General features: G+C 39.6%; 1 protein-coding gene across 9 annotated transcripts in view; it reads left to right on the top strand.

Moving 5' to 3' along the window:
* Positions 1–24,216, top strand: part of LOC126272063 (putative methyltransferase DDB_G0268948) — a 125,497-nt gene that overhangs the window by 82,449 nt on the left and 18,832 nt on the right. For all 9 annotated transcript variants that reach the window (XM_049974600.1, XM_049974598.1, XM_049974594.1 and 6 more), the window contains one exon: positions 12,350–12,507. In XM_049974600.1, coding sequence (XP_049830557.1) covers positions 12,350–12,507 — 158 coding nt within the window. The remainder of the gene's footprint in view (positions 1–12,349; positions 12,508–24,216) is intronic.

Genomic DNA, 24,216 nt, shown 5'->3' with positions numbered 1-24,216 from the left:
TGATTATTGGTGCTATCCAATGTGAGGGAATTAGACTGGCAATAGGCTCTTACAGGACCACCCCCATACCCAGTCTCCATGCTGAGGCTGAGGAACCACCATTTATCATCCAGCAGCAACTCCTCATGGTGCATCAGGCATGTAAATTTCTCGCCACTCCCAATTCCCCAGCATACCATTCCATAGCTCATCCTGCTATGAAATGCCCCTTTACCAATTGTCGATGGGCAACTAGATCATTTGGGATGATCCGCATGAAGTGTGAACTAGCATCACTTGGTATGGAGCAAGTTCAATCCCAGTCCTGGGTTCTAACTGCCTGCCATCCTGGTTACTGCAGAACCCCAGAGAGATTTTAGATTTGGTGCGGTGAAGAAGAGGTTGCACTCCTGCATATGTTTTAAATACATTGTTTTATGACATTTTAACTGAGCACCACAACTTTGTAGTTGTATTTATGGATGGGTCTAAAATGAGGAATTCCAGTGGTTGGTTTGTTGTTTTCCCTGATCATCTCCTCAATCTCTAATTTTCTCACAAATTTACTGTATTCAACACAGAATTGTATGTGTCCTAGCAGGCACTGAAGCAGATGAGATGTGTTATGAGTGGTAAATTCATTGTCTATTCAGTTTCCCTGAGTGCCCTTTGTTCTGTACAATGCTTGTACATGGCAGATAAAATAGTCCCGAACATACAGGATGCCTTCCTCCAACTACAAAGGCTGGGGAAAGAGATGTCTTCCTACTGAGTGCCAGGACATGTGGGTATTGCAGGGAATAAATGGGCAGCTGTAGCAGCCTAGGAGACATGTTGAGATCCTTAGTGTGTTCAGTGTGCCATTCACCTGCATACTATCACCTTCTTGTTGAGGTATAGTCATGCATCAGTCAGAGGAATGGGGCTAGAGTGATGGACAATAAGCTGCACATAGTAAAGTTCACACAACAGCCATGACGTAACTCATTTCAGCAATGCAAACAGGATGTCGTCCTCCTTACTCATCTTCACATAACACATGGCTTCTTGCTCCGAAGAGAAGACCATACAATGTGTGATGCTTGTGGTTTATGAATCACTGTGGACTACATTTTATTAGACTGCATTTTGTTTTCAGGCCAGAGGACAGTGGCAAATTTGCCAACAGTTCTGCCCCCTATTTTCAGTGATGTTCAAATGAATGTGGTGAGAGTTTTAATATTTTATAATATGTCCAACTTGTTTCCTAAAATTTTGGGAAGATGTTCTTAATGTGTTAACAGGGTGATCGGCTCACCCATGTTTTTTGTAAGTGATCAACCAGTCACATTTCCCTTTACCATTGTTTTAGCTCCTCTATAGCTTTACTTATGTCTTAATCCCAGGTGTAGTACGTTTTACACTTTCTCTGCTGTCTTAAGGCATATGAGATAGAGTGATTGTATGAGTCAACACAAGTGAGGTGGAAGTGAGTGTCATTTTGTAGGTTTACTCTTCACTGGTTGATAACATTTTTAACCGTTTTATCCATGTAATTTCCTTTAATATTTGCAAGGGCACTGATAACCTCACTGTTCAGTACCTGTAAACTCCAAACACACACACATTTTCAGTAGCTTACTAGATATGTTGTCAATTCCAGAAGAATGTTTACTCTTTTGTGAAATCCCAGTTTTCTTCTCTTCCCTATTTGTTGGTGGAGATAACACTAATTTTGTGAATAGTAATAGGGAGTTGATTCTTGAGGATATGTGCTGGATGATTTTAACTAAAATGCAGCAGCTCATGAAGGTCCACTGTGGGCTGTAATTGTTGTCAAAACTTGATATATATTCTGATGTGTTAATGCATAACCAATTTTTGTTGAGAAACAAATGACTTCCAGTTGTGGCTATGGGGAGCTGTACACTGTTTGTATGATGATATGACATACTTGTTGTTATTTAATAAGCCATAACATGAATGAACAATGTTGCTATCGAGAAGAGAGACTGTGCGCTGTTAGTAAAACCTTCTTATGTTAACAGTAGTAATTATAGTGCTACATTGAGAAATTATTGCTTCCTGAATTCTATGAGAAGAGACTAAATGCCATTAAATGATTCAAAGGAGATGATAGTGAAGTTCATAAACATGGGTGAGCTTGGTGTGGCACCTGGAAATGATATGTGTCCTATCCCAGAGGAACTCTCTACAGTAAATTTATTTCTTCGGATGGATAGGATGTGTGACTGCTGTGTACGGACACAGGAGGAGCTGGCCACTGTTCGTGAACAGCTGAACGTGTTGATGGCCGCGGTCAGCCATCTTCAGGCTGCTGCCTCGGAGTGTAGCGGCAGCGGGGAGTCTGGTGCATTGCATGGTACACCCCAGGGTTTACATGCTTCACCCACTGTCCCTGCTGTCAAGACATCTTCGCGGGTACCGGGCACGGTTGGGCCACCCTCTCCCCAAGGGGAGTGGCGGGTTCAGTGGCGTTCGCGGCGGAGGGTCAATGTGGAGGCTGGCCGTGTGGCATTGCCCGCTCTGCCTGTGAGTGGACATGTGGCCACTTCTTCAGCACGGTCCGAGCAGGCACACGGGGGGAGGGGTTTCTTAGTTATTGGGAGCTCCAATGTTAGGCGGGTGATGGAGCCCCTTAGGGAAATAGCGGAAAGATCGGGGAAGAAGGCCAGTGTTCACTCTGTCTGCTTGCCAGGGGGTCTCATCCGAGATGTGGAGGAGGCCCTGCCGGCGGCGATAGAGAGCACTGGGTGCACCTGACTGCAAATTCTTGCTCATGTCAGCACCAATGACTCCTGCCGTCTGGGTTCAGAGGTCATCCTCAGTTCGTACAGGTGGTTGGCAGAATTGGTGAAGGCGGAAAGCCTCGCTCGCGGGGTGCAATCAGAGCTAACTATTTGTAGTATCATTCCCAGAACCGGAAAGCCTCGCTCGCGGGGTGGAATCAGAGTTAACTATTTGTAGCATCGTTTCCAGAACCGATCGCGGTCCTCTGGTTTGGAGCCAGGTGGAAGGCTTAAACCAGAGGCTCAGACAATTCTGCGGAGATCTGGGGTGCAAATTTCTCAACATTCGCTATCGGGTGGAGAAATGTAGGGTCCCCCTGAATAGGTCAGGCGTGCACTACACGCCGGAAGCAGTTACAAGGGTAGCGGAGTACGTGTGGAGTGCACATGTTGGTTTTTTAGGTTAGAGAATTCCCTCTCTAGGCCTGACAAGACGCCTCCTGAGATGCGGAAAGGTAGGAGTAGGCAAAATGCAACAGGGAATAACAATATTAATGTGCTAATAGTAAACTGCAGGAGTGTATAGAAAGGTCCCAGAACTGCTCTCATTAATAAACGGTCACAACGCTCATATAGTACTAGGGACAGAAAGTTGGCTGAAACCAGACGTAAACAGTAATGAAATCCTAAACTCAGATTGGAATGTATACCGCAGAGTCAGGCTGGACAGCGAAGGGGGAGGCGTGTTTATAGCAATAAGAGGTGCAATAGTATTTAAGGAAATTTATGGAGATCCGAAATGTGAAATAATTTGGGTGTAGGTCTTGGTTAAAGCAGGCTCAGACATGGTAATTGGATGTCTCTATAGGCCCCCTGGCTCATCAGCTGTTGTGGCTGAGCACCTGAAGGATAATTTGGAAAATATTTCGAGTAGATTTCCCCACCATGTTATAGTTCTGGGTGGAGATTTTAATTTTCCGGGTATAGACTGGGAGACTCAAACATTCATAACAGGTGGTAGGGACAAAGAATCCAGTGAAATTTTTTTAAGTGCTTTATCTGAAAACTACCTTGAGCAGTTAAACAGAGAACTGACTCGTGGCGATAACATATTAGACCTTCTGGTGACAAACAGACCCAAACTATTTGAAACAGTTAACGCGGAACAGGGAATCAGCGATCATAAAGCGGTTTCTGCATCGATGATTTCAGCCGTAAATAGAAATATTAAAAAAGGTAGGAAGATTTTTCTGTTTAGTGACAAACAGCAGATTACAGAGTACCTGACGGCTCAACACAAAAATTTTGTCTCAAGTACAGATAGTGTTGAGGATCAGTGGACCAAGTTCAAAACCATCAAACATTATGCGTTAGATGAGTATGTCCAAGCAAGATCGTAAGAGATGGAAAAGAGCCACCGTGGTACAACAGTCGAGTTAGAAAACTGCTGCGGAAGCAAAGGGAACTTCACAGCAAACATAAACATAGACAAAGCCTTGCAGACAAACAAAAATTACGCAAAGCAAAATGTAATGTGAGGAGGGCTATGCGAGAGGTGTTCAATGAATTCGAAACTAAAGTTCTGTGTACTGACTTGGCAGAAAATCCTAAGAAATTTTGGTCTTATGTCAAGGCGGTAGGTGGATCAAAACAAAATGTCCCGACACTCTGTGACCAAAATGGTACTGAAACAGAGGATGACAGACTAAAGGCCGAAATACTAAATGTCTTTTTCCAAAGCTGATTCACAGAGTAAGACTGCACTGTAGTTCCTTTTCTAGATTGTCGCACAGATGACAAAATGGTATATATCGCAATAGACGACAGAGGGATAGAGAAACAATTAAAATCGCTCAAAAGAGGAAAGGCCGCTGGACCTGATGGGATACCAGTTTGATTTTACACAGAGTACGCAAAGGAACTTCCCCCCTTCTTGCAGCGGTGTACCGTAGGTCTCTAGAAGAGCGTAGCGTTCCAAAGGATTGGAAAAGGGCACAGGTCATCCCCGTTTTCAAGAAGGGACATTGAACAGATGTGCAGAACTATAGACCTATATCTTTAACGTCGATCAGTTGTAGAATTTTGGAACACGTATTATGTTCGAGTATAATGACTTTTCTGGAGACTAGAAATCTACTCTGTAGTAATCAGCATGGGTTTCGAAAAAGTCGGTTATGTGAAACCCAGCTCGCACTATTCGTCCATGAGACTCAGAGGGTCATAGACACGGGTTCACAGGTAGATGCCGTGTTTCTTGACTTCCGCAAGGCATTCGATACAGTTCCCCACAGTCATTTAATGAACAAAGTAAGAGCATATGGACTATCAGACCAATTGTGTAATTGGATTGAAGAGTTCCTAGATAACAGAACACAGCATGTCATTCTCAATGGAGAGAAGTCTTCCAAAGTAAGAGTGATTTCAGGTGTGCCACAGGGGAGTGTCATAGGACCATTGCTCTTCACAATATACATAAATGACCTTGTGAATGACATTGGAAGTCCACTGAGGCTTTTTGCGGATGATGCTGCAGTGTATTGAGAGGTTGTAACAATGGAAAATTGTACTGAAATGAAATGCAAGAGGATCTGCAGCGAATTGACGCATGGTGCAGGGAATGGCAATTGAATCTCAATGTGGACTAGTGTAATGTGCTGCGAATACATAGAAAGATAGTTCCCTTATCATTTAGCTACAAAATAGCAGGTCAGTAACTGGAAGCACTCAATTCCATAAATTATCTGGGCGTACGCATTAGGAGTGATTTAAAATGGAATGATCATATAAAGTTGATTGTCGGTAAAGCAGATGCCAGACTGAGATTTATTGGGAGAATCCTAAGGAAATGCAATCAGAAAACAAAGGAAGTAGGGTACAGTACGCTTGTTCGCCCACTGCTTGAATATTGCTCAGCAGTGTGGTATCTGTACCAGATAGGGTTGATAGAAGAGATAGAGAAGATGCAACGGAGAGCAGCACGCTTCGTTACAGAATCATTTAGTACTCGCAAAAGCATTACGGAGTTGATAGGTTAACTCCAATGGAAGACTGCAGGAGAGATGCTCAGTAACACAGTATGGGCTTTTGTTAAAGTTTCGAGAACATACCTTCACCAAAGAGTCAAGCAGTATATTGCTCCCTCCTACGTATATCTCGTGAAGAGACCATGAGGATAAAATCAGAGAGATTAGAGCCAACACAGAAGCATACCGACAATCCTTCTTTCCACGAACAATACGAGACTGGAATAGAAGGGAGAACTGATAGAGGTACTCAGGGTACCCTCCGCCACACATCATCAGGTGGCTTGCAGAGTATGGATGTAGATGTAGATGTAGATGTAGATGTAGATGTAGATGAAGTTATGGAAGAGGTTGCTGTTGTTGTAACTGACCACACAGCACATGCCCTGGGTAGTGCTAGTACTTGTGCAGTGGCATGAGAATTATTTATGCCATGGTCAGCAGTAGGGAAAGTGTTACGGTTTATTTTACACTAGTACCCCTGCAAGATCCAAGTGGTGTAGCAACTGAAATCTCATGATCTGCAGCAACGTTCTGAATTTTCTCTTCGACTTTTGACATATATTGAAGTTTGTGTCCTCAGTGTTTTTCACAGTTGCATGAAGGAATAAAATCTTCTTGGTTTTCAAGCTGTATCAAGTCCAATAAAATTCGTGAGCTTTCGATTGCAAGCTCCACAATCACCATCATTAGTAAAACTACTGACTGCCACTATTTCCCACTTATACAAGTATATCTATGATTACGGTCACTGGCACAAATCGGAGAGAGCTGAAATGATGCATGCATGGAAGGCGAATTGGGCAGCTCATAGCATCTTTGACTCGCTGCGGGATCAAGTGACGTCAGATGGCATGAGGGGCCGGCACCATGTTTGAAACTGCCACTCCCACCTCCCTACAAGCATTAAGCATCTATCATTGCTTCCTTTCGACATCCAAAGCCCACAGCCACACCTTACTTAGTGTGTAGCCCTGCTCTTTGTTGAAATTGTTGCTGTTCATTCTAATGTTGGTTGCCTCTTTTATAATAGAGTCCGAGTTTGTTGACATAAGATCCAAGATGCTTGTGTTCTCAAACTATATTTTGTGTCCGTTTTTGAGGCAATGCTCAGCTATGGCTGACTTGTCGAGCTCCCTTTGCTTAATATGTCTCTTGTGCACCGTACAATGCTCCGCAACTGTGCAAATTGTCTGGCCTATATAGCTGCTGCTGCAATCGCAAAGCACACCGTACACACCAGTCACACAAAGAGCTAAGTCATCTTTAATAGGGCACAACATACCTCGTATCTTGGGGACGGGCCAGAACACTGGTCTCAATCCATGTCTCTGCAGTAGATGTCCTAACTTGCTGCTCATTGTCCCACAGTATGGCAGGAAAGCCACTGTCTTGGCTTCTGGTGCCAGTCCCGGCAGTCAGTAGTTTTCTTCCTGATGATGATGGCAGAGCTAGCCATTGAAAGCTTGAGAATTTTGTTGGAATTGACACAGCTTTTATACATGTTGAAGTTGATGACAAATGACTGGGCAATATTCTGTGGAGAGACAGTGCACATTTTACACTACAGGGTACAGTGAATACACAGAACTGCCAAATTTGGGGTTCTATCAAACCACATGTTGTGCACAAAGAACCATTCCACTTGCTACATGTGACTGTCTCGTGTGGATTCATAAGCATCTTTACTCTCAATCCATTGTTCCATGAATTTAATTATAATCACTTGGTATTCCTTCACATGCAGGTGACCCAAAGCTTATCTGTTCAGTTACATTACAGAAGTGTTCATAGAATATCTTGGTAGTTTTTCCTCATTGTCAATTTCATCATCATCAGTATTTAGAACAATGTTTGGGGCCCTAGAAGGTGTTTAACCTACCTCGCTTTTTACTACATTGAACACAGTTTTAACATTATTTCCCCGAGTTATTAATTTTTCATAATAAAACATATTTTAATATCACTTTATCAAGAATTTTATAGTAGTTTTGGTGCAAGAAGAGTTTTGATGTTCATATAGTTCATTGCTGATCCCAAGAAAGAAATAATGTACAAAATCGTACTCCATGGGAAAACAGTGTCTTAAGTATGGTGTACCACAAGGCTCCACCATAGGATAATTTCTAACTTTTATCTTTTGTAGCAGGGTTAGAATTGTATGTCCTATTTTCCCACAAAATAAGTACATTGAATTTGCCAGCCAATGTAAATGTGATAATGAAAGGAACAACCAGAGAAGAGCTGCAGGTTGAAAATAAAATGTATATCAGGCTACAAAAAATAAGAACTACCAACACACACACACACACACACACACACACACACACACACACACACACACACACAGTGCTGGTAGTCACAGTTCAAATAAAGCACCTACTAACTCTAACACACAGAAAATTCTTTCTGTGTGCACAACTAGAGAGGCAGTAAATATATGTATTTTTGCAAAGAAGAATCATTATGTAAAGTAGTGTAATCATTTGAGGAAACTCTTCAGCCAATAAAACATAATTCATATTCCAAATGAGAATTTAAGAGCCTTGCAAATGCAGCTACAGAAGCTCTGGGAGACCATTATTTAACAAACTCCATATCCTTCCATTACCATGCTTATACATTCATTACGGAAATCATAGATAATTGTAACAGTTTTGTATATGCAAACCAGAACATTCATTCTGAGGGCCACAGGACTAGAACAAAATGCTTAACAGCACCATGTATAATAACTGTTCATAACTGCTAGCTGTAAAAATAGTATTACAGCAGAGATGAATACCTTGCAATGTAAAGATTTATATCAACTTTGTTACTGAAAAAATGAAAAGATTTTATATGTGCAAATTGGCAGCACCTTTTATTAACTATTTTAATTTGCTGCTGAAAGCTGTATGACTGTTGCCTGTGTGCTATACTGAAATATTTTGGGTAATTTATTAAAAATACCCCATAGAGCGACATCATGAAGGTAATGAATCTGTAAACAAAAAGTTTCGAACACTAGGCATATTTTTTTTGATTTGACTAAGGCTTTTGATTGTATTAATCACAAAATATTGCTTCATAAGTTGGACCGTTATGGAATATGGGGAGTAGCTCACAATTGGTTCACCTCTTACTTTAACAACAGACAGCAAAAGTCATTATTCACAGTGTTGAGAATGGCTGTGATGTGGCATCTGAGTGGAGTTCAGTCAAATGGGGTGTGCCCTATGGATCAGTGTTGTGGCCACTCATGTTCCTTATTTATATAAATGATATGCCCTCTAGTATTATGGGTAATTCTAAAATATTTCTATTTGCTGATGACACTAGTTTGGTAGTAAAGGATGTTGTGTGCAACATTGGCTATGTTTCAAATAGTGCAATTTTTTTATTTATTCTCTATCTGCCTGTGCCACATGTAATGAAATAGGCTTTATAATGATGTCAAGATACATAAGGAGTTACTATATTAGTTATTTTTTACATTACAAGTACAAGTTATTTATGCTACATTAATCAGTTGTGCAGTATTGCAATCACAGACTTAAAACTCAATTTCTATGTTAGAAGTATCCAAGAATTCTGTAAGACTGTAGTACGGATTGTCTATTAACCAAGTATGGATTGTCTAGTGCAGTTCATGACATAAGTTCATGGCTTGTAGAAAATAATCTAATGCTAAATCACAGTAAGACTCAGTTTCTGTAGTTTCTAACACAGAATTAAAAAAAAAACCAACATTTGTATTTCACAGAACAGGCGCTTATTTTCATTCACACATGTCATATAGTACTATATTTTGGGGTTAATATTCCCATTCTAAAAGGATATTTCTGGCTCAGAAATGAGCAGTTCGGGCAATAAGAGGTGTAAGGGCGTGAACCTCTTATCGATCCGTGCCCACTAGTCTGGATATTTTGACATTAGATTCGGAAAATAAAAAAATTATTCCCAACAATTAGCAGCTTTCACTCAGTTAATACTCAGCATAAATCCAGTCTGCATTTGGATCACACTTCCTTAACTCTTGTGCAGAAAGATGTGCAGTATCCATTTTCAATAAGCTACCACAAGAATTCAAAAATCTTAGTAGTAATCCACATACTTTGAAATCGAAACTGAAGATTTTCCTCATGGGTCACTCCTCCTGTTCTGTTGAGGAGTCCCTTTAAAAAATTAAGCTGATCTTATGTTATATTGTTGATTGTGTTTACTTAACTTATGGTTTGACTTTTTGGGTTCATAAACATTTTATTTTATTTGTGATTACTTTTATGTTGTAATTTCATATACTGAAGTATTCCATGATTTTGGATATCTGCTCCTCAATTTGGTCCTATGGGACTAGTCATGTAAATAAATAAATAAATAAATAAATAAGTAATCTCCTTAAATATTATTAAGTATTTCACATGTGTTTATGATTTTACCATCCTCTCATTATCATATAACATGTCATCTCATTATGCAATATGTTCCCCTCTATGTTCTTTTTATCATACATTGACTTATTCAACATCATTTTGTACATCATGCAACAGTTAATTTAATTTATAAATTACATCATCACTGATCTTCAGCTCCAAGATGCCTGCAAACCCTCAACTCATTGATAATTCTTCTTGTGACTGTAGAAGAATTCAGCTTCTACCAAAGCCAGTACTCATCAACTCTGATTTGTAGGAATATAATGTAATTGGATAAATAAAAAAATATACTCACCAAGTGATGACAGGAGAACACACACATAAAAAAGGTTTTACTTACGCCACCTTTTGGAGTCACTGGCTCCTTTTTCCAGCAGAAGGGTTGAAGGGGAAGGAAGAGGAGTGAAGGAAAAGGTCTGGAAAGATTTAGGAAAAGAGGTAGAGTTCAGAAAAGTCACACAGAATCCTGAGTCAGGAGGGACTTATTGTATGGGATGAGAAGGAAAGCTCTAAATGTAGAAATATGTAAGCGAATGTGGATGGATAGGAAAAGCAAACATGTAATGTTTTGATACATCAAATCATTTACATATCTGAGTGCAATTTGCAAAACGATATGAAGTCAAGTCAGAGTGTGAGGATCATGGTAGGGAAGGCAAATGGTTATCTTCAGTTTATTGGGAGAATTTTAGGAAAGTGTGTTTCATCTGTAAAGCAGACCACATACAGAATAGTGGTGTGACCTATTCTTGAGTGCTGCTGGAGTGTTTGAGATCCACACCAGGTTGGACTGAAGGAAGACATCAAGGCAGTTCAGAGTTGGCCTGCTGTATTTGTTACCAGTAGGTTTGAACTACACACAAGTATTACAGGGATGCTTCAGGAATTCAAATGGGTTTTGAAATTTTAAACATTTGAGAATCTGTGATCCAGCAACCACATGCTATTTAATTACAGGATGTATATACAGCCACTTCAGTTGCACAAAATTTTGTCAATTGACCACGGTTTCAACTGCGCTAGGGCAATCTTCATCAGAATAAAGAGTTACTTCTGCTCAGACGTTTTAAACGATGTTGTGATTACATGTATTCCATGTAACAATCTTCATCAGAATAAAAAGTTATTTTTGCTCAGACGTTTTAAACCATGGTGTAATTATATGTTTCCTGTGTAACTTTTTATTCTGATGAATAGTGTCCTAGGGCAATCGAAACCATAGTCAACTGACAAAATTTTGTGCAACCGAAGTGGCTGTATATACGTTCTGTAATCAAATTGGTATCCATGGAGGTAAGGCACCATTCTTTTCAAGAACACAGTGAAAAAATTTAGAGAACCTGCATTTGAAGCTGACTACAGAATGATTCTACTGCTACCAGCATACATTTCGCATAAGGACTGCAAAGGTAACATTTAAGAAATTGGGATTTGTATGGAGGCATAGAGACAGTTGTTTTTCCTTTGCTCTGTTTGTGAGTAGAATAGGAAAGGAAATAACTGGTAGTGGTACAGGGTATCCTCTGCCAAGCACCATATGGTGGCTTGTGGCGTATGTATGTAGATGTAGATAGGTCCATTTTGATTGATTATGTTATACAAACATTTTAAAACTGCATAATAATGAATAATAAATGGATATTTTTACTCATCCAATTGGAGTCAATGTGGTAGAATGTTGACATTCCAACAGTTTTGAAAATCATGTTCAGAGTTAGTGAAACATTTTGTTACTCATTAAAGTTAGTATAAAATTTCATCTAAAGTGCAGAAACACATGAGATGTTAAAAAAAAATAAAGTGATGATTTGCCAGCAACATTATGATACATACTGGAAACAGTTGCAAAAATATTTAATGTCAGTATATTCTTGTCTCAGTCGTTCTACTTTTGTTTATTTAGCTGTATATTCTTACTTCTGCAATGCAGAAAATTATGTTAGCTAATAGTCCCAGACTAAATAGATGAAAGATATATTTGATAATGGAAAACCCTGTGTGGAATATAAATAAAGAAGAGAGCAAAGATAATCATTCATAATACAGTTAGGGCATCGAGTGGTCAACAAGCACACAAAAGAGGTTGAAAACTTCAATTTCTGTTGACCACTCTATGATACATCTATACAGTGGGTACTATTTCTCATGTTAGTGACTGCTGTTATTACTCTTGTTCATTTTATTATTTTCTTATTTGTAGGTTACTGATTTAGCCCTGGCTGTAGACGTGGGCTGTGGTTCAGGTCAAAGTACTGAAGTACTGGCACCATATTTCCAAACAGTCATTGGGATTGATCCAAGTGAAACTCAGATTGTTGAAGCCCAAAAGAACAATACCATCCCAAACATTGTTTACAGGTATGGCTGTTGTTAATTACAAAATTTTCTGATAATCTGAAATATAACTTTAAAGTGGAAGGCCATTAGTGCTGCATTACAAGCTTGGTAAAGTTGGGGAATGAACTCCTGTTTGTTTATTTTGCAAAGGAATCATCTTTACACCGAGGAATTTTGAACATATTTGTCATCTTCTTCATGCTATTTTGTATTGTTATAACAGTTGTGTTAGGATGTTTGGCTAAGAAAATTGAATTTCATAGAAATTTTAAATATTTTATTACAGAATTGTTGAAAAGGAGAAAACTGTTAATCCAACAAGCAGAAAGTACATTTAAAAATGATAATATTTGTACAAAATAAATTCCAAGAAAATAGTTTTTATAGTACATTTTTATCAATGCCAATATCTTCATTTTTGGCACACCACAGATCAGGTTTATGATGTTTAGTGCACCTTGCAACAAGACACATAGAAAATCTAAATGCATGTTAACATCAACACAGAGAGAAGAGATTCAATCTCCCTGATGTAATGCTCCCACTACTGCCCCACTTTGTGCTACATATAGATCTTCTTCACAGCCGGCTGGTGTGGCCGAGTGGTTCTAGGCGCTTCAGTCTGTAACTGTGCGACCACTACGGTTGCAGGTTGCCAAAATAGAGATAAATGGGCACTCATTGAATGTAACTTCATGTGTAGTTCCTAGACATCCTAAACATGCATAAATGAACCAAATAGCTCAGGTCTTTATGTGTTACATGTAAAAATCTCCCTAATTGTATTGCCTTGCAGATGAGATTGCTGGCATGCTTTTCCTTAATACTATCCTCTTGTATCCCCCCCCCCCCCCCCCCCCCCCTCCACGCCTTCCCCTTAACCATGGACCGTGCCGCTGGTGTAGAGTCTTGCGTGCCTCAGCGATACAGATAGCCATACTGTAGGTGCAACCACAATGGAGGGGTATCTGTTGAGAGGCCAGACAATCATGTGATTCCTGAAGAGGGGCAGCAGCCTTTTCAGTAGTTGCAGGGGCAACAGTCTGGATGATTGACTGATCTGATCTTGTAACACTAACCAAAATGGCCTTGCTGTGCTGGTACTGTGAACGGCTAAAAGTAAGGGGAAACTACAGCTGTAATTTTTCCCGCGGGCATGCAGCTTTACTGTATGGTTAAATGATGATGGCATCCTCTTGGGTAAAATATTCCGGAGGTAAAATAGTCCCCCATTCGGATCTCTACGTGGGGACTACTCAAGAGGACGCCGTTATCAGGAGAAAGAAAACTGGCGTTCTACGGATCGGAGCATGAAATGTCAGATCCCTTAATCAGGCAGGTAGTTTAGAAAATTTAGAAAGGGAAATGGATAGGTTAAAGTTAGATATAGTGGGAATTAGTGAAGCTCGGAGGCAGGAGGAACAAGACTTTTGAACAGGCGAATACAGGGTTATAAATACAAAATCAAATAAGGGTAATGCAGGAGTAGGTTTAATAATGAATAAAAAAAATAGGAGTGTGGGTAAGCTACTACAAACAGCACAGTGAATGCATTATTGTGGCAAGATAGACATGAAGCCCATGTCTACTACAGTAGTACAAGTTTATATGCCAACTAGCTCTGCAGATGATGGAGAAATTGAAGAAATGTGTGATGAAATAAAAGAAATTATTCAGATAGTGAAGGGAGACCAAAATTTAATGGTCATGGGTGACTGGAATTTGGTAGTAGAAAAGGGAGAGAAGGAAACATAGTACGTGAATATGGATTGGGGGGGGGGGGGGGGGGGGGGGAGGAGAAATAAAAGAGGAAGCCGCCTAGTAGAATTTTGCACAGAGCTGACACTTGGCTCAAGAAACATAAAAAGGAGGAGGAAGCCGCCTGGTAGAATTTTGCACAGAGTTGACACATGGCTCAAGAAACATAAAAAGAAGGTTGTATACATGGAAGAAACCTGGATATACTGACAGATTTCAGATAGATTATGTAACGGTAAGACAGAGATTTAGGGAGCAGGTTTTAAATTGTAAGACATTTACAGGGGCAGATATGGACTCTGACCACAATCTATTGTTATGAACTGTTGATTAAAACGGAAGAAACTGCAAAAAGGTGGGAATTTAAGGAAATGGGCCTGCTGGATAAACTGACTAAACCAGAGGTTGTACAGAGTTTCAGGGAGAACATGAGGGAACAACTGACACACATTGGGGAAAGAAATAAAGTAGAAGAAGAATGGGTAGCTTTGAGAGATGAAGTAGTGAAGACAGCAGAGGATCAAGTAGGTAAAAAGATGAGGGCAATTAGAAATCCTTGGGTAACAGAAGAAATACTGAATTTAATTGATGAAAGGAGGAAATATAAAAACACAGTAAATGAAGCAGGCAAATAGAAATGCAATCATCTCAAAAATGAGATCGACAGAAAGTGCAAAATGGCTAAGCAGGGATGGCTAGAGGACAAATGTAAGGATGTAGAGACTTATCTCACCAGGGGTAAGATAGATACTGCCTACAGGAAAATTAAAGAGACCTTTGGAGAAAAGAGAACCACTTGTATGAATATCAAGAGCTCAGATGGCAACCCAGTTCTAAGCAAAGAAGGGAAAGCAGAAAGATGGAAGGAGTATATAGAGAGTCTATACAAGGACGATGTTCTTGAGGACAATTTTATGGAAATGGAAGAAGATGTAGATGAAGATAAAATGGGAGATACGATACTGCGTGAAGGGTTTGACAGAGCATTGAAAGAGGCCCCAGGAGTAGACAACATTCCATTAAAACTACTGACAGCCTTGGGAGAGCCATTCTTGACAAAACTCTACCATTTGGTCGGCACGATGTATGAGACAGGTGCAATACCCTCAGACTTCAAGAAGAATATAATAATTCCAATCCCAAAGAAAGCAGGTGTTGACAGATGCGAAAATTACCGAATGGGAAAGGGAGTGAGACAGGGTTGTAGCCTCTCCCCAATGTTATTCTATCTGTGTATTGAGCAAGCAGGAAAGGAAACAAAAGAAAAATTCGGAGTAGGTATTAAAATCCATGGAGAAGAAATAAAAACTTCGAGGTTCACCGATGAAATTGTAATTCTGTCAGAGACAGCAAAGGACTTGGAAGAGCAGCTGAACGGAGTGGACAGTGTCTTCAAAGGAGGATATAAGATGAACATTAACTAAAGCAAAATGAGGATAATGGAATGTAGTCAAATTAAGTCAGATGATGCTGAGGGAATTAGATTAGGAAATGAGACACGTAAAGTAGTAAAGGAGTTTTGCTATTTGGGGAGCAAAATAACTGATGACGTTCAAAGTAGAGAGGATATAAAATGTAGACTGGCAATGGCAAGGAAAGCGTTTCTGATGAAGACAATTTGTTAACACCGAGTATAAATTTAAGTGTCAGGAAGTCGATTCTGAAAGTATTTGTATGGAGAGTAGCTATGTATGGAAGTGAAACATGGACGATAAATAGTTTGGACAAGAAGATAATAGAAGCTTTTGAAATGTGGTGCTATAGAAGAATGTTGAAGATTAGATGGGTAGATCACATAACTAATGAGGAGGTATTGAATAGAATTGGGGAGAACAGGAGGTTGTGGCACAAATTGACAAGAAGAAGGGACCGGTTGGTAAGACATGTTCTGAGGCATCAAGGGATCACAAATTTAGCATTGGAGGGCAGTGTGGTGGGTAATAATCGTAGGGGGAGACCAAGAGAGGAATACACTAACCAGATTCAGAAGGATGTAGGTTGCAGTAAGTACTGGGAGATGAAGAAGCTTGCACAGGATAGAGTAGCATGGAGAGCTGCATCAAACCAGTCTCAGGACTGAAGACCACAACAACAACAACAACAACTATGTGGAACAAGTCATTTAACATTCACATAACAAATTAATTCATACATATGGCTACATGGTGAAGATTTAAAAGTCTTTTTTCTTTTTAAAAGCAAATAATCATTATTATTAAATATGCAGGTGTGAGTTAATAATACCTACCCACCATGCACTGAAAGGTTAATTTGAAATAAATGGAGACACATTAGTAGAGGAGCATGACAACAATGAGGGCAGGCTATTAATCACTATAAGAAATAAAAATGTGCCCAGCACAGATCCCTGTGGAATATTTACTTTAACATGTACTACACTGGATATTTCTTTGACAACACAGACAAACTGCTTACAGTTCAGTAAATAAGATTTTAATAGATTAAGATCATTATCCCTAAAGCCATAAAAGTTTTTTCTGGAAATGTAAGACCAAGACATTGCTTAAATCATAAAAAGTGCTGGTTGTGAGAAGGAAGTTAGACTCAGCACTCTCTGGACTCCTTCCTTCTACATGCTTCCTAAAATATATAAAACCAACCACTCAGGACACCCCACTGGAGGGATACTGCACCACCCTTGTTGTCAAACATCTTCAGTGTATCAACTGTAACCTAGCTTTTTATAGAAAATGCCTTAAACATTTCCTCCAGCAATTCTCCACAGTTCCTTTCCCTTTACCACCCAACACACTGCTCATTACTGTCACTGCCACTTCTCTCTATACCAACATCTCCAATACCCATGAACTTGTCACCATAGAACAGTACCTTTCTCAGTGGCAGACTGACTAGAAATCCACAACTTCCTTCCTGCCACCATGACCAACTATGTCCTCACTCTCTATTACTTTTACTTTGAATGTATAACCTATAAACAAGTTTGTAGTACAACTATGGGCACTCTCATGGTACCGACCTATGCCAGTCAATTTGTGGGCCATCCAGAGGGATCCTTCCTAGCAACCCAGAATCCTAAGCAAAACCCCTCACCTGGTTCCAATTCACTAATCGTGGCATCTTCATGATCCAGACTGAATGTGAGGACATTTTATCCACATTCCTTGAGATCTTCAACACATATTCAAACGTTTGCTTCAGCTGATACTACTCAGCGCAACAATTTACTTTCCTTCTAATGATCTCCACTCTTGGATTGTTCCAGCAGTTTCTCTATTCACATCAAACCTACTAGGCACCAACAATACATCTATTTCAACTGCTGCAACCGTTCCACACACTTAGCCATCCACGGTTGTCACACCTGCTGTGATGAGCAGTCCCTCTCCAAATATGCTGAGGGTCTTGCTGACTGAGTGATAGTTCTATTTCATGATGCACTTTTGGAGATGGTGAATTAACATCACTGATGGATTAATACATAGCCAGGACTTGGTTATTGGCATTTTACACTAAGTTACCATATATTTTTTAACTTATTTATGCAATAAATGCCAAACTGTGTGTATGTAATTAGTGCTCGCCTGATGAAACCTACTTATGGTGGCTGGTGCTGTTATTAAGGCATATGTATAGCAGTGCAAGACCCATCACTAAGACTGCAGAGCCACACTCCCTCTTAGGGCTTGTTGACTAGTCCAGACCCCAATAAAGTTCTACCAGTCTGAACAAGATCCTTTGCTTGGTCTTTAGTTTCATTTGTTTTCTGAAAACATACCAGATCACTCAAGAATACCCGAGAACATTGTAAATGTGAATATTCAAAGAAATCTTAAAAATGTTAATATTTCACAAGAAAAATTCTCTTGAATACTCAAAAATACTCTGTTTCACAAGCAAAAATACTCTTGAATACTAAAAAATACTCTTAAGTGTTCTTAAATCCACTTACGTATTCAATAAAATCCTAATTTGGAATAAAGTACTCTGTCACTTACTTACTCTTTTCTTTATAGAACATCAAGAATATTCTAGAACATTCTCAAACATTCAGGAGAATTCCAGAACATTCCTGAACCTTCTTGAAGATTCTTTAACTTTCTGGAACATTCTTGAACCTTCTGGAAGATTCTGGAACACTCTCAAATATTCTAGAAGATTCTATGATGTACTGGAATATTCTACAAGGTCCTGGCCAGTCTTGGCCACTCCAGCACTCGACTCCTGACTGTTGCATTGCCTTCCCACAAGAAACCTTTTTGGTGAAATGCTCCCTTTTGACACCCATAACATTCAGTCTGACTCCTGGAGTTCCCATCTGAAACCTTCTTCATGAATGGGAGGTGGAGTGCTACCATATCGTATTGTCACACAGGGCTGCAATAATGGGTTGTAGAGCTATATCACACCATGCACAGTCAAAACACATTCATATTTGTTACGTATATTGATCTGAGAACACTGATGTCATAGGACTTTAAATGTTTCACAGAAAGGGTTTAGCTTCCATTTGGGGAGTCTCTGGGCTGGGGTAAGGTTATCCCACAGTGCTCCACCACAGGTTAAGTTGAAGTCTCTTGCATGGGGGCTTATGAGTGGTAGCATATTGTGTAGCAATTGTGTAGTGAATGCCATAAGTCAGGTATGATGTGTTTGAGTGATACAAAGACACTGAAGAGTGTGACAGAAGCAGCTGACATCCAGCCAGCAGCAGTTCCACATTGCAGAGATAGCCCAGATGACAGAACAGGTAAATATTACACTGATAGCATAAATGTATTTGTAACTTGGTTTCCAGAGCTGCCTTCAGGCGGAAATTGTGGGGGTGCCGACTAAGCAATTACTAAGTAAGTGTTTGTGGGTCAGAGGAGCTGAGCAGTCCTTAGTAATGACATATGAGAGTGAAGCAACTCATCCACTATTAAATATAATGCAGTCAGTCAGGACAATTGAGCCAGGTGATAACTTTCTTGGTACTATGTTTTGTCCGCACAAGAATGGCAAATATGTAACAGGATAGATATCATCTTGCTGCTTGTAATGATAATTTTGCTGCAGAGATATCTGCTGCAGCAAAAATAAGATAAATGAAGTGGTCCCTGCATGACATTGCTTTGTCATGGGACAAATTTAACACTGCATTACTTTGTTGTGGGTAAACTAGAATGCTGACAAATTTATAGATAAAAAAGCTTATATGAGGTGTTTTAAAATATGTTTTAAGATGATGTGAGGCAGACTCATCTGCAAAATTAGCTCTTAAATGGGGCTTAATGCAGGAATTGTCAGGCCACTATAAAAGAATTTTGTGTGGAAAAGAAAATCAGATGCATATGAACATGGTGCCTTAACAGAAATATGAACTCTGAGCAGACATAATAGTAATGGGTGTAGTGAGAACAACATGTGCTGATGTATGAATAATCAGGCAGTTCCAGTGCACAATAGCTGTGAACACAGCCCATCCAATTCTCCATGGACGAGAGAGAATTTCAATACATAGTCTACTGGTAGTAACAATAACAGTCTGGGAAACGAGTGTGAAAGAAAATGATGACAATCACAGGCACTGGCAGTTGGAAAAATAATATTTTCTGCATTTTTAGAACTGAAATGGATTAACAAATCAATGAGAAAAAGGACTATGAAAAGGATAAGTGCAGAAGTGTGCAACCAGCGCAGGCATATGCTATTGATGCAGTTTTGACTAACAAGCTATTCTGGGAAGTCTGGATAAATCATGTGCATTGGAGAGTGATGAAATCAGTACAAAATGGTTGTAATTTTAAAGATGTTTCTCAGACTGATGGCCTATTTAATAATTCAGAATATGTTTCTGAGAACTGGATGAAGCAACTAGTGTGGAAATTTGTTTTCCTGAAGCAGAGAGGTGAAGGAAACTAACTGATGTAAAAATCAGGTCTAAGGAGACATTGAAAGAGATGGGATGCAGTATTGATGGTAATGTTAATGTGAGTGATATTGTCCATTGTGCTATGAAAAGTGACAGAGCTGAAGGCACATCCATTGGAAGGCAGGTTATGGAATTGATGCTTGAGGTGGACAGGATAGAGTCACATATGCCAGCTAGAGACTGTTAATGCATGTAGTTAATGGAAAAGGTGGGTCACTGTAAGGATCAGAACTTGAAAATAATGTATTTCATGTTAATTCAGATTTTGTAGCGCCTGCATTTGGCACTACAGAAGAAGGTATTTGAACTTTTGTTTCTGTGGAGTGAGGTGACCCTCACATCTTCGGACTATAACATAGATTCTAGCTGGTTGTGTTAATGAAGAACATGAATTCAATCGGTTGAACTCATGTGGCAATGAACAATTTGCTTATCCCAGCTTGGTGGGAGCAGAATGAGTTCTGAGTAGCAAGGAAGTTGGAGCAACATAAGTGTGAAGCAGGGACCAAGATTTTCTGTACATTGTTCTGTGATGAAGAAGAAATACATAAACTGTTGTAGGCAATGATATTTATGGAATGTACAACCATTCATCAAAATTAAGATACCTTAATTTTATCCATTGTTTACCAGTGTTTCGTCCGCGACTGTTTTACTTTCGTAAAATAAAGAACAAACCGCCTTCAGTCACAAGCTGCATTTATTTATTGCACTATGCATTTCGAGCCCTGGAGGCTCATCTTCAGGTGCTTTTTAGTGATTTACTTCATGTGTTTTAGTTGTTTGCCTGTTGATATTACATTTTTGGTTATAACATGGTATATTGTAAATATAAGTTTAACAGCGTTAATAATATGAAAGTAACTTACAGTTAACATTGTATACTGTCTGCTTTAACTGTAAGTTACTTTCATATTATTAACGCTGTTAAACTTATATTTACAATATACCATGTTATAACCAAAAATGTAATATCAACAGGCAAACAACTAAAACACATGAAGTAAATCACTAAAAAGCACCTGAAGATGAGCCTCCAGGGCTCGAAATGCATAGTGCAATAAATAAATGCAACTTGTGACTGAAGGCGGTTTGTTCTTTATTTTACGAAAAATTAAGATAAATGAGGTAAAGATAGGGCATTTCTGGACTCTGGCAGTTGTGTGTTATCTTTAACGGAATCCTTTATGTGAAGTATAAAGGAACAAAAACCTGTGATGTTTCATGGTGGGAGGGGGATAAATACAGCAACAGGAGATGTGAGTGAGGGACATTATTAGAATTTAAAGTGATGTTTGTGATTTTAATACAGGTTATCTAATTGTCCCACATCAAGTGAATGACATAATTTTAGATACCAATTTCTTGATGCAATATCAAAGAAATACAAAATATAGAAAAAGGATAGATAAAAAATCTACTCACCAAGCAGTGACAGGGGAACAAACACACAAAACTTTACAAGATTTTGACGCCAGTGACTCCTTCTTCTGGCAGAAGAGTTGAAGGGTAAGGAAGAGGAGTGTGGGGAAAGGTTTAAGGAAAGGGGTGCAGTTCAGTAAAGTCACCGGGAACCCCAGGTCATCGGAGATTTAGCCGACGGGATAATAAGGAAAAACTGATTTTGGGGACTGCTGGCAGAAGACTTGAAGGGAAAGGAAGAGGGTGAACGAAAAGGACTGTAGAGGTTTAGGGAAAGAGTTACAGTTCAGAAAAATCACCCAGAACCCTGGGAGATGAGAAGGAAAGACTGGTTGTTGGGGATTGCACCAGATGAGATTTGAAAACCTGAGAGCTTAAATATGGATGGCAGGGTAATATGCATGACAGAGATTACTAATAAAACATTGTGCATGAGTTAGAGTGAAAAGCTAAGTGCATTGTATATAACAGAGATGGGAGGGGGGTTGGAAAAAATAGTCAAGTCAGAAAATGAAAGATGTAGAAAATTAAAATAGAATGAAGAAAGGAGTACTTACTGTGAAGAAATGCTGAGACAGAAGAAATAAACATACATTAAGGCCAGGTGGGTGTGAGAACCAAGTACATGTTGTAGTGCTAACTTCAACCTGCAAAGCTCTGAGAAACTGGTGTCTGGGGGAAGAATCCAGATGGCACGTGTGGTGAAACGGGCACCAAGGTCACGATTGTCTTGTTGCACAGCATGCTCTGCAACAGGATATTGTGTGTTGCCTGTATACACCCTCTGCCTATGTCCATTCATCCTGACTGATAACTGGATGGCAGTTATGCCAATGTGAAAGGCCAAACAGTGTTTACGTAACAGTTTGTTTTCTTCTCATCCCATCCAGTAAGTCTCCCCTTGACACGGGGTTCTGGGTGACTTTTCTGAACTGCAGCCCTTTCCCTAAACCTCTCCAGTCCTTTTCCTTCACTGCTCCTCCTTCCCTTCAACTCTTCTGCCAGAAAAAGGAGCCACTGGCTCCAAAAACTTGTAAGTATTAAACCCTTCTGTGTGTGTGTGTGTGTGTGTGTGTGTGTGTGTGTGTGTGTGTGTGTGTGTGTGTGTGTGTGTTTTTCCCTGCCGCCACTTGGTGAGTAGATTTTCTATCTGTCCATTTACATTATTTATCAATAATTGATTATTTTCATTGAAATATAGAAAAAGATATTTACAATTTGACAGTGGTTGAAGCTACAAATGAATACAATCCAAAGAAGTATTAAGAGGTGAGGCACAGCTAGCCCATATAATTAATATGCATGAAGAATGTGAGGAGCTTTGTGTGCATAAAGAGAATCAATAAAACATCTCTGAATCACAATGTGACAAACTAAACAGCACGTTGCGTAATTATGTAGAGATATTATCAACAGTCCTTGTTGGGTAGTTGATTTCAAATACCCACTCAAAGACTTGTCATACAAACTGATAACAGTGAACCATTTTCAGAAAACCAGAGTTTAAAAAAATTGAAACACAAATACAAATATTAATGTTGCTAATAATGTGAAAGTGGAGAGCAATCGGGTAGGATGGGGGCAGGGTGTGCAGATAGGCAGATAGGGTAAGGGGTGGGATCAGGAGTACAGACAGGGGCTCAGAAAGAACAGAGAGGCTTGAGAGACAGTGAATAGTGGAGAGTGAGACCATCAAGACTGGGAAAGTGGGTGGGTGATGGTGGTGGGGAGGGGGGGGGGGGAAGAGGATCGCAACTGAATATTATGCAAGAGGATGTTGTTTTGTTGTGGTCTACAGTCCTGAGACTGGTATGATGCAGCTCTCCATGCTACTCTATCCTGTGCAAGCTTCTTCATCTCCCAGGAACTACTGCAACCTACATCCATCTGAATCTGCTTAGTGAATGCATCTCTTGGTCTCCCTCTATGATTTTTACCCTCGACACTGCCCTCTAATACTAAATTGGTGATCCCTTGATGCCTCAGAACATGTCCTACCAACCGATTCCTTCCAAGTTGTGCCACAAATTTCTCTTCTCTCCAATTCTATTCAATACCTCCTCATTAGTTATGTGATCTACCCATCTAATCTTCAGCATTCTTCAATAGCACCACATTTCCAAAGCTTCTATTCTCTTCTGGTCTAAACTATTTATCATCCCTGTTTCACTTCCATACCTGGCTACACTCCATAGAAATACTTTCAGAAATGACTTCCCGACACTTAAATTTATACTCGATGTTAACAAATTGTCTTCTTCAGAAACACTTTCCTTGCCATTTCCAGTCTACATTTTATATCCTCTCTACTTTGACCATCATCAGTCATTTTGCTCCCCAAATAGCAAAACTCCTTTACTACTTTAAGTGTCTCATTTCCTAATCTAATTCCCTCAGCATCACCCGACTTAATTTGACTACATACCATTATCCTCGAACCTCAAAGTTTTTATTTCTTCTCCATAGATTTTAATACCTACTCTGAATTTTTCTTTTGTTTCCTTTACTGTTTGCTCAATATACAGATTGAATAACATCGAGAAGAGGCTACAACCGTGTCTCACTCCCTTCCCAACCACTGCTTCCCTTTCGTGTCCCTCGACTCTTATAACTGCCATCTGGTTTCTGTACAAATTGTAAATAGCCTTTCGCTCCCT

The sequence above is a fragment of the Schistocerca gregaria genome, chromosome 5, assembly GCF_023897955.1.
Source record: "Schistocerca gregaria isolate iqSchGreg1 chromosome 5, iqSchGreg1.2, whole genome shotgun sequence".
NCBI lineage: Eukaryota > Metazoa > Arthropoda > Insecta > Orthoptera > Acrididae > Schistocerca > Schistocerca gregaria.
Note: the sequence above shows the minus strand (reverse complement) of the source record. Positions and strands in the feature narration are given on the sequence as shown.